At 51.6% G+C, this 13,786-nt stretch overlaps 1 protein-coding gene, 1 non-coding gene and 1 pseudogene across 6 annotated transcripts in view; 2 read left to right on the top strand and 1 right to left on the bottom strand.

Annotated features, from left to right (window-relative positions):
• The window catches only part of AP1B1 (adaptor related protein complex 1 subunit beta 1), a 57,180-nt gene that overhangs the window by 37,907 nt on the left and 5,487 nt on the right, over positions 1 to 13,786 (top strand). For 3 of the 5 annotated variants that reach the window (XM_038575575.1, XM_038575574.1, XM_038575578.1), the window contains 6 exons: positions 3,712 to 3,810; positions 4,348 to 4,607; positions 5,462 to 5,663; positions 6,432 to 6,452; positions 7,002 to 7,145; positions 12,774 to 12,919. In XM_038575575.1, coding sequence (XP_038431503.1) covers positions 3,712 to 3,810; positions 4,348 to 4,607; positions 5,462 to 5,663; positions 6,432 to 6,452; positions 7,002 to 7,145; positions 12,774 to 12,919 — 872 coding nt within the window. The remainder of the gene's footprint in view (positions 1 to 3,711; positions 3,811 to 4,347; positions 4,608 to 5,461; positions 5,664 to 6,431; positions 6,453 to 7,001; positions 7,146 to 12,773; positions 12,920 to 13,786) is intronic. The other 2 variants (XM_038575577.1, XM_038575576.1) reach the window with 1 other exon arrangement.
• Positions 7,809 to 8,150, bottom strand: LOC490449 (ribosomal protein S27 pseudogene; annotated as a pseudogene).
• LOC119866291 lies at positions 13,517 to 13,613 on the top strand. The gene has a single exon (XR_005379611.1). It is a non-coding gene; the product is annotated as a small nucleolar RNA SNORD125 (small nucleolar RNA).

The following is a 13,786-nucleotide window of genomic DNA, read 5'->3' as shown; positions in this document are numbered from 1 at the left end:
CTTTTGGTATGGAAATTGTTCTCATTTACATTCCAGTCTCAGAGGTAGCATAGCCCTCCCTTTACCTCCCTGCCAACGTAGTATATTCTCAAACTGTTTTTGCCAATCTGATAAACAACAAGATGTACCTTGATTGGTTTTGTTTGCATTTCTGTTGTGTGGAGTTGAGCATCTTTCATTTGTATTCCCTTTTCTGTGAACCAGGCACTGTCTGCTCATGCAAGACGGCTTTTAAAACGGGTTTGTAAGCACAGAAATATTTGTTTCCCAACTGGGGAGTGTAACCTATTGGGTCAGAGCATGAGCCTTAGAATAGGAGACCCCAAACTCCGAATCCCTCTTCTGCCCCTTCCTGGCTTGGTGGCTGTACACTAACTCTCTGCCTTTCTGAGCCTTAGTGTCCTCATTTATAAAAAGAGGGTGATAAGGCTCTGCCTCATCCTGTTGCTCTGTAAGTTAAATGGGATGCTTTGTGTAATGTCCTTGTCGTGCACCCAGCCCATGATAAGCACTCATGAATGGTAGTATTGGTGTTGATCAGAATTGATTTAAAAGTAAACTGGTCCGGCAACAAAGGAGACCTACTGGTTCCTGTAGCTAATAAGATCCAGGAGTGTGTTCTCTTCAAGCATGCTTAGGTGAGGGTGCCCAGATGGTGACATCAGAGTTGTGTCTGTCTCCCTCAGGCGGCTTCTCCTTTAGGAAGGCTCCCAGGAGTATGGCCTATGTGGGGTCAGTGGTTCCAGGCTGTGTCCTTACTGTACAGCAAGTGCCCTAATCCCTTGGTAGTTCCAGCAGCAGTCCAGGCCTGTTTGCATTACCCTGAGCTAATTGCCATGATTCCAGTTGGCCAGGTCTGTCAGATTCCTATTCCAGGTTCCATAGATTGAAACAGAGGAGGGTGATTCTCTGAAGAAAAGACAGCATTTCTGTTACCAGAAGACAGACTAGGTGCTAGGTGGGCAAAAACAACAGATGTCCATCACAAAATAATAGTAGTAACTCCTACCATCACCCGGTCCCACTGTCATGTGCCAAGTCCCAGGTCAGCCTGCCTCAGGCCGCTTTTACTTTCACCACCTACTAGCCGCCTTAACTTGCTTGTCTCTGAGAGAAGCAGAGCCTGGCTTGGGATCCCTTCTGCCCTGCAATCAAGTCCTGTCTGGGATTACTGCAGAAGGTATCCTCTGGGGGGTGTTTCTGTCCATATATTAAAGTAAATCTTGTGGCCACTTCTGCCTTCTTAAAGCCTGCTGAAGAGCCCAAGCTTAGAAAATTTGGACAAGGGAAAGCTTGAGCAGGAACTTGGCTTGAGGAAACAATCTAATCTATGTTCCTCCCCTGTTGAGTGGCCTGGAGCAAGTTAAACTTGCCAAGCCTGTTTCTTTGTCTCCAGTGCAGGGTTCCTGCAAAGCTTATTGGATGATGTGTATAAACTGGCCACTCCAGTACTCTGCACACTGTAGCTGGGTGGTGCTGGTGGTGGTGGTTTTAATTAAGTGGCCAGCTCCCTTTGCCTCCTGGGTTCACAATACCATTCAAAGCTTTTATAAGAATACTTGTTTAGTGCTTAACAGTTTGGGAATTAAGTAACTAACTTACCTACTTATTTATTTATTTGGCCCAGCGTGGAGCCAAACACAGGGCTTGAATTTAGGACCCTGAGATCAAGACCTGAGTGGAGATCAAGAGTTGTATGCTGAACTGACTGAGCCACCCAGGCACCCCAGGGAACTTATTTTAGATTGTCTCTTTAAGACTCCTTGCTCTGAGCTCTTAGGCCTCTCCAGCCATGGACAGGGAGCTCAGAAAGTCTTGGCTGAGGTGGTATGTCAGTCCAGTCTGCCTCTTGCCCCTGTTTGGATAGTAGCTGAAGCAGAGATATCATTGCAGATAGGTTGCCCTAAATATGCAGGCTAACATGCGGGGGTGTCAGTGTGTTGGTGAGAGGTGGGAGGAATTGCGCTAGTGGCCAGAGTTCCTAGGCATGTAGCACACCTGACAGTGATGAATGATGCCAAGCAGCCAGCTGACCTAGGTTGAGGAGAACTTGGTAAAGAATTCCCATGTGCTGGCTGCAGTGATATTGATGATCATTGTGACAGCTGTTGTATATTGAGCAGAATAGACGATAAGTTCTTTACATTTCTTTTTTTTTTTTTTTTTTTTTTTTTACATTTCTTGTTTTATGGACTCTTCCATTAATCCTGTGAGGTATTTATATAGACATTATTTTTTTTTTAATTTTATTTATTTATGATAGGCACACAGTGAGAGAGAGAGAGAGAGGCAGAGACACAGGCAGATGGAGAAGCAGGCTCCATGCACCGGGAGCCTGACGTGGGATTCGATCCTGGGTCTCCAGGATCGCGCCCTGGGCCAAAGGCAGGCGCTAAACCGCTGCGCCACCCAGGGATCCCTATATAGACATTATAAATGAAATGGAATCAGAGAAGTTGTATGACTTTGTCATAAACTGAGGTGTGATGTAACTCTAGCTTCAAAATCAGCTGTCATATGGGGATCCCTGGGTGGCTCAGCAGTTTGGTGCTTGCCTTTGGCCCAGGGCGCGATCCTGGAGTCCCGGGATTGAGTCCTGCGTCAGGCTCCTGGCATGGAGCTTGCTTCTCCCTCTGCCTGTGTCTCTGCCTCTCTCCTCTCTCTATGTCTATCATGAATAAATAAATAAAATCTTAAAAAAAAAATCAGCTGTCATAAATTATGATTTTCAGAGTTCATGAGAATCCCCTGAAGCAGGCACCCATCTCCCCACCAAATGAGGATAAATGGCTTCCCCTGGACTACCTGGCCAGGGGCTGTACCCAAGTCCTAGAAGCCTGTTCCTGGGCTACCTCCTACCTTGGCAGCCCACTGCTCCTCTACTGTTGGCCCATGTGTAACCAAATCATAAGGACTCTGGATCACTTGATTCCAGACATGGACCATTTCTTAAGTGCTTGCTATGCACTGGACATTCAGTAGAGCAATAACCAGAGATACAACCAGATATACAGTCATCATCTCTGCTGTCAAAGGGCTGTCTCCACAGGACAGCCTGATGGCTGGAAAGCATTTCTAATACTGTGGGGCAGTGCTGATGAGGGGGTGCAGAAGTGTGGGGGTGCTGGGGGCAGCATGAGCCCTAAGGGATGAGAAGATGTTGGCCAGGCGAGGGCAGCAGGGGGCATGATCTGGTGAAGGCAGCAGCAGGGTGAGATACGGGGGCTGAGAGAGGGCTGGGCAGGAATGGTTCCTACCTTCTGGTAGAAGCCCAGCTCCTTGATGACAGGCTGCCTCTCTGGGCCCTGCTGGCCCAGTCCCTGGGGCCTCGCTGGCATCATCTCTGCTGTTGACATATGGTCCCTTTAAGAAGCACACCAGCTACATATGTTGCCTTTTTAAGCTGCGAACTCCTTAAGGCACCATGAGGCTGGGAGCCCTGACAGGTTTCTAGGACCCTAGTGTTGGGCTGCCAAATAGGGCTATCTCCTTCCTGAGTGGTAATGCCAAGGTCTAGGCTACTTAGCATGACCAGCTCCCGGGCCTTAGTCTGCATTCTGTGACCTACTCCAAACCTGGGAAAGCTCTCCTCAGCTTCCAAGGCCTTTGAACAACAGCCTTTCCCCTTTCTGAGGCCCTCATTTTGTTTTCTTCTATCCTCAAATGAAGCCCTTGCTTATTCTTACTTGTCACCTCTCTGTCTTCCCACAGGTCCAGCTGCAGCTACTGACGGCCATCGTGAAACTTTTCCTGAAGAAGCCGACAGAGACCCAGGAACTGGTACAGCAGGTTCTCAGCTTGGCTACTCAGGTCAGTGCCCCCCGCCTCTCTGCTGTGGCCTGAGACCAGCAGGTCTCACTCCACAGGGGGTGCTTGGGTCCAAGGAGCCTGCCAGACCTTCCTGCCAAGGTCCTGTTCCTAAGACTGGCACCACTGGGGGGTTGGCCCTAGAGTAATCCAGCATCCCTGCTCAGGAAGCTCAGTCACAGATAAATCACGATGGAGTGGGTCAGGTGGTGAAGTTGAGATAGACTGTAAACAGAAGAGGAGAGGGAGGTCTGGGAGAACCAGAGGGTTTGTATGACAGGGAAGACAGATTTTGGAGAGGAGTGAGGAGTGGGGACAGGAGCAGGACTGGCCTATTTAATACTGGGCTAGAGTGGGAAATCAAGGGGCCAGGCCATGTTTAGGGACAGGTAATGTGGGACTGCTCAGGATCACTGCTGTTGGCCAGCACTATGACCATGCCTCGGTCATGGGGCTTGGGGAGGGGCTCCTTCCTTCTCTCCAGCTGGTTGCTCTGTTCCAAGTTTAATAGGCTTCTCATCACCTCTTCTACTGCTTAAGGACTCTGATAACCCAGACTTGCGGGACCGTGGCTACATCTACTGGCGTCTGCTCTCCACGGACCCAGTGGCTGCCAAGGAGGTGGTATTGGCTGAAAAGCCACTCATCTCTGAAGAGACAGACCTCATTGAGCCCACACTGCTGGATGAGCTCATCTGCTACATTGGCACCCTGGCTTCCGTCTACCATAAGCCTCCCAGCGCCTTTGTGGAGGGGGGCCGGGGCGTTGTGCACAAGAGCCTGCCACCTCGCACTGCCTCGTGAGTGAAGTGGGCCAGTCTCTAGGCTAAGCATCCCCACCTGGTTTTGCGGTTCATTAACCCAGGCACTCAGGCCTGATGCGATAACCCGTGGCAAGGCTGGAATCAAGGAAATTACCATTCTAGTGACTTTTTTTTATAATTAATCAATTTATTTATTTGATAGAAAGAGAGAAAATGTGGGGTGGGGTGGAGGGGGCGAGAGAGAGACTCTCAAGCAGATTCCTCTTGAGCTCAATCGATCCCACAACCTGAGATTAAGACTTGAGCTGAAACTAAGAGTTGAGCCACACAGGCACCCCCATTCTACTGAGCCACCCAGGTGCCCCCATTCTAATGTCTTTTTAATGAATGTTTACTACATACCAGGATGATTTCATTTGATCCTTAACAATAGCTCTAAGAGGTCTCCCCATTTAACAGACGAGGACAGTAGGACAGAGAGCTTGAGGGCCTGGTGCAGCATCCCACAACCAGCATAGCTAGTCACAGCCCCAATTCTAATTCCAGAGCCCTGTTCTTCTCACCCTCCTCTGCCACCCCCTGGTGGTTGGTTTGGCTTTGGTGCCCAGTCCTCCAGAGCAGACATTAGTCTTTAGAATGTGCTAAGTAGTGGAAATACAGAGGGCCCCTCCCTTCACTCACCCCCATGAAGCTGGATCTCTTGGAGAGCCAAAAAGATGTATCAGTCATAGGAAAGGGGAAGGGGAGGGGGCATATAGACAGCCCTTCTGGAACAGTGAGGAGACCCAGGTGCCTGTCCTGGGAGAGGATACTACAGACTGAGGACTCTGATCTCCCTGAGACAGCCCAGGGCCCACCCCACTGACCCTCTCCCTCCTGTGTCCTCACAGGAACGAGAGCACAGAAAGCCCTGAGACGGCCCCTGCCGGAGCACCCTCTGGTGAGCAGCCAGATGTCATTCCCACCCAGGGCGACCTACTGGGTGACCTCCTCAACCTGGACCTCGGCCCCCCGGTGAGCGGCCCACCTCTGGCCACCTCCTCAGTGCAGATGGGAGCCGTGGACCTTCTTGGTGGAGGCCTTGACAGCCTGGTATGTCCTGGGGCCCCCTCTGGATGATCTTGATAATGACCTTCAGAGGAGCAATCATTGAACATCCCATCTGTGCCATTCACCAACCAAGGGCCTCAGGTACACCTATTTGTGAAGGTGACTATGTCACTCCCTACTTAGAGGGGAGAAAACTGAGGCTTCAAGAGTTCAGGTGATCTTCCTTCCAACAGCGCATAGTATGTGGCAGATACGGGACTTAGCCTCTTGCCAAGCCAAGCCACTGAGCCCCAACAGATTTGGGGCCTGTAAGGCTAGAGGAGCCAGACCAGTGTCCACTTACCCCCACATCCTGCACCAGCGTGGGGCAACATCCCAACAGGCCCAAGAGGCCCATGAGAAGTCAGGGACAGTCCCCCTCTGTAGAAAGGGTATGGTAAGACTGGACTGGGTATCTCCCTGGGACTTCTTCAGGTAGCTGGTAGAGCTGGGAGGAGAGGGTAGCAGAGCCCCTGTCACTTGGCCATGTCTGGCTCAGGTCCCCTAGGCATCACACAAGAAAGGGTAGGAAGGGTCATGCCAGAAGACGTGGGTGGTAGAGTGAAGCCCCAAAAGCAGTGTCCTTCATAGAAATAGCCTGGGCCCCCTCTTAAGCCTGGTACTGTCTTGCCTCAGACCCCTCTCAATGGAGCAACAGTGACTAATCTTTTCCCTCTTTCCCTCTCTCTCTTGTCTCTCTGTCGTCTTTCCTGGCTTTTCTCTCTGCATGTGGCTGCCTGTTCTCTTCACCCTGCCTGCTTCTGCTTGGAGATGGGGGATGAGCCTGAAGGGGTACGGTTCAACCCTTGTGCCATCAAGCCTTTGTCCCTGCTCTTCCTGAGTGCTGGCCCAGCATCCCAAGGGGTGGATGATGTCAAAGCAGTCCCTCCCTGCTGAGCTGTGGCCTTCTATCTAGTGTCCCATCCTCAGTACCCTGAGACAAAGTTGCCTTGTCACCCTGTGGATCAGCCGCACTCTCAGTTTCCAAGGGCTCTCCGTGACATCCTGGAGAGTGTGTTTCTGTCCACTTAGCCTCACAGCAGTCGTCTTGGGTACTCCTTTTATCTGTGGGCTGCAGGTTAGTTTATGAGTATCCCAAGCCCTTTCCCAGAGGTCACCCCTTAGGCTGGAGGCTTACAGGTCATGGGAAGGCACAATCTCTCTTCTCTACTCCCCTCACCCTGTCTTGTCTCTGCAACTTAGAGTTGGTATGACAGCAGCCCTGCAGCCCCCCTCCTGCCCCGTCCCATTTTCTAGAGTGCCAGGTTGCGCCTCTCATGCTGGGCCTCTGATGTCCCCATCTCTAAAGCCTGCCTCTGACCCCTTTCCCTTCCTTTCCAGATCGGGGGCCCCAACTTTGTGGCACCCCCAGCAGCAGCAGTCCCAGCCAACCTAGGAGCAACCATGGGCAGTGGCCTGAGTGACCTTTTCGACCTGACAAGTGGCGTGGGCACGCTGTCAGGGTCGTATGTGGCCCCCAAAGCAGTAAGTACCACACCTCCTTTCATGGCAGGAGCCAGAGGGACAGCAGTTAGACACTGATGTCTGGGTTCCTTAAATGACCTGTTCCGTGGAATCTGCTCAGGCCAACAAAGATGGGCTCCAGGAGCAATAGTTTGCCAACCCGATGCTGAGGGCAGCCAGGGGCCGTGGGAGCACAGGGAAGAGATGCTAGGCTGGGCCTGGGGGCCTGGAATCATCTCCCAGAGCAGAGCTCAGGCCTGTAGATCAAGTCAGAATTTGGTAAGGGGCACTTGGGTGGCTCAGTTGGTTAAGTGTCTGCCTTCAGCTCTGGTCGTGATCTCAGGGTCCTGGGATGAAACCCTGTGTTGGGCTCCCTGCTCTGCAGGGAGTCTGCTTCTCCCTCTCCCTCAGCCGCTCGCCTTCTTGTTCTCACGCTCTATATCTCTGTCAAATAAATAAAATCTTAAAAAAAAAAGAATTAGGCAAAAGTGGAGAGAAGGCTCCAAGTGGAGGTAACAGCCTGTGGAAAGGCCTGGAGGCAAGGGAGAGCCCACCCCTCCCAGAGAACTGACAGAGGCCCCGTGTAAGAGCAGCAGTTCTGGGGGCTGTCCTGCCCAGTGCCCCCCCGTCATGGATGATAGACATAATCTAACACATCCTTTATTTCCAATTTTTTTTTTTTTAATCCAAAATCTGTTTATTGGGATAGTGTCCCACTCATCTTGATTCAGGGAGCTTTTAGTGCTGCTTCCGCCTGAAGGAGCATCCTTCTGTAAGCCTTGCTTTTCCTCCCGTGGGCTGGCAGAGGACGGTAGAACAGCCGACACACAGAACTACCGTCTGTGCATGGCTGAAGACGGTGGTGATTTTGTAGCATCCCGGGCACTTCACGTCCATGAAGTAGGAGTTGGGGCTCTGCACCAGGCGCTTCTTCTTGTGCTTCCTCTTCTCCTCTTCCAGGGACGGGTGCGGGAGATCCTTTGCAAGGGGCATGTTCTCGTGGGGAGGTCGTCACCGCCGGAAAGGACCTTTATTTCCAATTCTTGAAGGAGATTTGTGGACTTTGCAGCCTACCTATACTTATCACTTCAGAATCAGAAAGATACTATCACTTCATGAAAGAGGAATATACTTCTATATTTCCACTGTAAAGGCTTGGGTATACCCACCCTGAAAGATCTGGTGTCGTCAGGTGTATGCACATTAGAGTCCACACGATGGCCACACATAGTGTTCGTAGCTCGAGTGCTATAAACTATAGCTATAAACGATGTGGCTGGTGGTGCCCTTAGTTCCTGAAATGGTGACTGACTCCCAGTGAAGTTCCAATAAAACAAAACAGAGAATAAGCTTTTTTTTTTTTTTTAGTTTCCCCATAGTTGGGTTCCCACCAATTTCAGGATATATTGAAACCATGCAAGACATACTCAAAGGGATGCAGGACAATGGCTCAGTGATGGGACTGTTGTCCTCCCAGCAACATGTCCAGCATCCCTGACCCTGGCCCATTAAGTGTCATGCCTCCTTGCCATTGTGCCACCTGAAGATGCCCATATATGCCATCCAGATCCAGATCCCACTGTGCTACCTAGAGCTAGTACTCACCATGACTCCCACCTAGACTATAGATTAAGGAGGGAAGAAGCTGGCAAAATAAGCATCGCCAGGCTGTGAGGGTTTCCCCCAGTCCTGGTGCAATGAAACCATTAAAAGGGTTTAAGCAGGGGATCCCTTGGTGGCTCAGTGGTTTATTTAGCACCTGCCTTCGGCCCTGGGTATGATCCAGGAATCCCGGGATCTCGAGTCCCACTTCAGGCTCCCTGCATGGAGCCTGCTTCTCCCCTGCCTGTGTCTCTGCCTCTCTCTCTCTCTCTCTCTCTCCCCCGCTTTCCCTCTCTCCTCTCTCTCTCTGTGTTTCTCATGAATAAATAAATAAAATATTTTTAAAAAGGGAGTGGGGGGTATCCCTGGGTGGCTCAGTGGTTTGGCGTCTGCCTTTGGCCCAGGGCACGATCCTAGAGTACAGGATCGAGTCCCGTGTCTGGCTCCCAGCATGGAGCCTGCTTCTCCCTCTGCCTGTCTCTCTCTCTCTCTCTCTCTCTCATAAGTAAATAAATAAATCTTTAAAAAAAAAAAAAGGGTTTTAAGCAGAAGTGAAACATTTATACTGAAGAGAGATTGCTTTGCCTACACTGTGGAGGCAGATTGGAAGGGGTAGGATAGAAGTGACGTACCCAGTGAGGAGGCCAATAGGAATTGATGTGTGCTGATGGCGCCTGGACAAGAAGGGCGCCTTTGAGGCTGGAGGCAGTAGACTGCACTGGGAGGTGGGCCTGGCAGGGTGTGGGGGCTGGCAAGGAGGGATGGATGCTGGCTCAGGCAGTGGAATGGAGGTGCCATTTGCCAAAATGGCAAGGAAAGAAAGGAGAGCTGAGTTTAGGAGTCAAGAACATGGGGGCCTGGCGCTAAGAAGAGTGTGGTGTGGGCCACACCCTCAGCATCGAGGAAGCTGCCAGAGGGGATGGACCTGGCCTGATCTCCCCACCACACTCAGGTCAGACACGATGTCTGCCACTTAGTTCTCAGTGAGAGCCTCTCTCTCTCTCTCTCTTCCAAGGCTCCCTCCCCAGAGCAGAATAGAGCTGGGCTTTAGGGGCAAGGTGATATCTCTCTTGTGACTGGGGAGTTGTGAGCCAGCACCTGCCCTGCCCTGGCCTCACTGGGTATGCCAGCTGTACCTGCAGCAGTGGTGACCAGAGCCCCCAGGTATGATCAGGGCCCATGGCAGATAGCAAGTCTAGTGCTAGCAGCTGCACACTTCCATGCTGTGGACTGCACAGCCCCCACCCCACTAAATCCTGCCAGAAGCCTGACGGGGTTATTACTCTTGTTCTGAGGTTGAGAAATCTGAGTGCTTTTGCCTAAGGTCACCTAGCAGGTAAGTGACAGAGTGTGAAACTGAATGCAGAGTGGCACCAAAGCCCCCATTCCTGATCCCTACATGATCATGCCCCACAGTGTTTGAGAACATCCTATGTGCCTGAGCGTCATTGATTGTCAGAATCACTAATTACTACCCAGATGGGCTACCTCAATGCATGAGGCCGATGGATACATGTTAAAAGCCCAGTGTAACAGGCATAAGGCGGGACCAAATGACAAGAACAGCAAAGACTCCTGCAGTCCTGTGCATGCCAGGCCTTGCCAGGATGCAGAGCTGCCAGGAATATAAAGTCCGGAACTGGCCCCAGGGGAGCTGGCCCTCTGCTTGTGTGTTCATTTTAATGGATATTATTACTGCTTTTTCTTAGTGGAGGGCCAGATGGGCGTACCAACAGTGAATGCGAGAAATGAGAGGATAGAGGATCACCTGGTCAGAGGAATTTAGGGCAATCTGCTTAGAAGAGGAGTCCTTACAATACCATTTCCCCATTATCTTAGACACAGGAATTTCTGGAGTGGAGGTGCATTCTTCCTTCAGAAGCAGTAGGGATGTCATCTATGTTTTCCTAACAGTACTGTGACTACCTAGAATGGTTTGTCCCATGTTCATTCTCCCCACCACACTGGTGGGGGTAAATACGTTCTCCAACCTTCTTGGCCAAGGGAATGAGGTTTTCTTGGCATAAGAACTTGGGAGTTCCTCAAGCATTTGGACCAGTGGGTGGTGATGTTTCTTTGGGTTTTTCAGTAAATGTTGAGGGTTAGTTCTGTGGTAGGACCTATGCTAGACTCCTGAAGCCACGGTGACCAAGAGAAATGAGGTCCCCACTGTCAGCAGTCAGTCCCAGTGACAGAGGCAGTTCTGCAAGAACTGTGAGAAGTAGCCCGCTGGAGGGGCCAGGGGCCAAGCAGCTGTGCTGGGAGTGGGGGTCCTCATAGCTCTCTGTTTGCCTGTCTCAGCTGAAGCTGAAGCCCTGTGATTCCACCCTCACACCTTTGTCCCAGGAAAACAAAGGATGATCAGGCTAGTGAGTACCATGTGGGTGGACCTACGGAAGCACTTTTCAGAGGACAGTGCAGGGTTGGGGAGGAGGAGCAGGTTCAGTCGAGCCTGACAGAGGGGGCAGCCAGGACATGGAGGCTCTGGGCAGTTAAAGTGTCACAGCATTGGAGGAGTTAAGTTTTATTTAAGTAATCTCTATGCCCCACATGGAGCTCAAACTCATGATACTGAGCTCAAGAGTCAGGTGCCCCCACATTTGCATTTTAGAAGACCTGAGGGCAGCCCTAGTGGCACAGCAGTTTAGCGCCCCCTGCAGCCCAAGGTGTGATCCTGGAGACCCAAGATCAAGTCCCACATCAGGCTCCCTGCATGGAGCCTGCTTCTCCCTCTGCCTGTGTCTCTGCCTCTCTCTCTCTGTGTCTCTATGAATAAATAAAAAAATAATAATAAAAAAAAAAGATGACCTTAGCTGCTGTGGAGAGCAGGTATTGGGGTACCCCAAGGGCTTCTGTCTTACCTGGTGGACTCTGACGGTGGCTCAGATGCAGGTGCTGCCTGCTGAGGGAAGTAGAGGCCCTGGTGGCAGATGGAGGAGGTAATGGTGACAGGACCCAATCTGCATGACTGTGGTATGGGGCTTGGGGTTGGCTGAGAGTGGGGACCCAGACGACACTGAAGTTCCTGGTGTCAGCACCTTGAGAGACTAAGACGTTCACCAACACAGGGCCCCTTGGGGAAACTCTCGAGGAGGCCTGGACCTTTTGACATTGGAGGGGGCCTGTGAGGGATCTGAGAGAACAAAGACTTGAAAGGCATTTACATGGCCATGGATGATGCCTGCTGATGTCCTTCACGGTTGGGGCTTTAATTCAAGATATTTCAGTCTGCCAACATGCCTCTCTTGTGACTGGCTTAGAGCAAGCTCCAAGCCAAGGATGTAAAGAAAAAAAAAGCAAAATAAATAAATAAATAAGTAAAGAAGCAGAGCCCTTCCTTCAAAGAGCTGACTGGGTACAGGGGATACAGATACACAGGCTCACATTTATCTGCTAAATTGTCATGGTAGTATGGATGCAAGGAAGGAATCTAGGTGTGGGCTTCCCAGAGGAGGCGGCTCTTGAGCTGAGGCTCCCATGACAGCCAAGCAGCAGAGGGCCTGCCAGGCAAGAGGTCCTCTTAGGTACTGTCCTTGGACAGCCCAGTTTCCATGATTAAAAGGCCAGCCCTGCCTTCTGTGAGGAAGGACAGACTGTGACAGCCAGGAAGGCCTCAGGCTCTGGCTGAGGCCCCAGATGCCATTGGGCTCTTGACTCTACTTGACTCCTCTAGAGGCTGGCAGGGTCCACATGTCTCATCTCCTTTCTCAGTACTACTTACTGAGTGTTACTTCTTGGACCTTTAAAGATTCAGGTCAACCCTTGGGCATACCAAGCCCCTCTCTACCCCAGGCTGCTCTGATACAGAGCCACACTGTGGTGGTGGCCTTGGATGGGCCATGCAGGATTGTTCCTCTCATCCCAAGATCCACATGGTCGTCTCCTAATGGTAAAGGCAGGTGTGGGCCTCAATCTGGGAGGGCCCTGATGAAGAGTGGGGGAGAGAGGGATGGTGAAGGAGAAGCGGGGAATGGTGCTCAGGTGGGCTGCTGTTGACTTTTAGGGAAGTGGTAAACACGAGCCTCCCCTCCACTGTCTTCCCTGTAGGTATGGCTCCCGGCTATGAAGGCCAAGGGGTTGGAGATTTCAGGTACCTTCACCCGCCAGGTGGGCTCCATTTCCATGGATCTGCAGCTGACCAACAAGGCCCTCCAGGTCATGACCGACTTTGCCATCCAGTTTAACCGCAACAGGTGAGCTCCCAAGGCCAGTGTGATGAGAGCCCTTGCTGGTGACTGCAGGCAGGAGCCAAGAGCTCTGAGGGGTCTGGTGCCTCTTTTCTGGGGAAGGTGGATATTCCTCACAGCTGCATCTCAGACCAAAACTGTCTAAAGCAATGATTTTTTTTTTTCCCTTCCTCATGACCTCTTTATGTAGACTCTAAAGTATTTGGCAGAGGGTTAGGGTATGTCTCCTTATTTTTGCCTTCCTCCACTGCTCAAAGAGTGTTTGCTGATAAAAACCCCCAGCTCCAGACTAGGAGCCTGCCTTTGGCAAACACCCCACACAATAGGAGGGAGCCTCCTCTCCAGGCCTAAGTTGCTGCCACCTCAGGGCCCAGCTCTAAGAAGGCTGACTGGGAATGGCCCTGCCTGCCCACCAACCCCTTGTGGTGTTTGGTGGTTAAACCCTGATAGGTTTAACCTATCAGACGGGTCCTCTGGGAGTGGTGGCTGCTCTGGGCTCTTCACCCCTCTGGGTCCCCAGCACTGGCAGTCCTGGGGAAGGTTTCCTCCCTGGCACCAGCAGGGTCTGCACGGGCCAGGCCAGCTAGGCCAGGGCTCTCTGGGGAGCCAAGCAGCCTCTCCTGATGATTCTTCTTCCTGAGTGGCTCTAGTGATGAGCAAACTGAGCCTCTAAGAAGTTGACTGAAGGGGCTGCTTCCTCAGGGAGAGCCACAGGCCAGTGGGTCCTGATCCTCCGTCAGCTCTGCTACTTATCCTTAGATGGCCCTAGAGGCCATAGAAGCACTCCAGGTTCCAAGGGGAAGTCCCAATGATTGCTCATAATAGACTTAGAGGGTGCTGACAACTCCCTGGGTGGCAGGCCCTGTGCTGAGG

The sequence above is a fragment of the Canis lupus genome, chromosome 26, assembly GCF_011100685.1.
Source record: "Canis lupus familiaris isolate Mischka breed German Shepherd chromosome 26, alternate assembly UU_Cfam_GSD_1.0, whole genome shotgun sequence".
In the NCBI taxonomy this organism is placed as follows: Eukaryota; Metazoa; Chordata; class Mammalia; order Carnivora; family Canidae; genus Canis; species Canis lupus.
The sequence above is the reverse complement of the archived record's forward strand: the minus strand, read 5'-3'. Positions and strand labels throughout refer to the sequence as shown.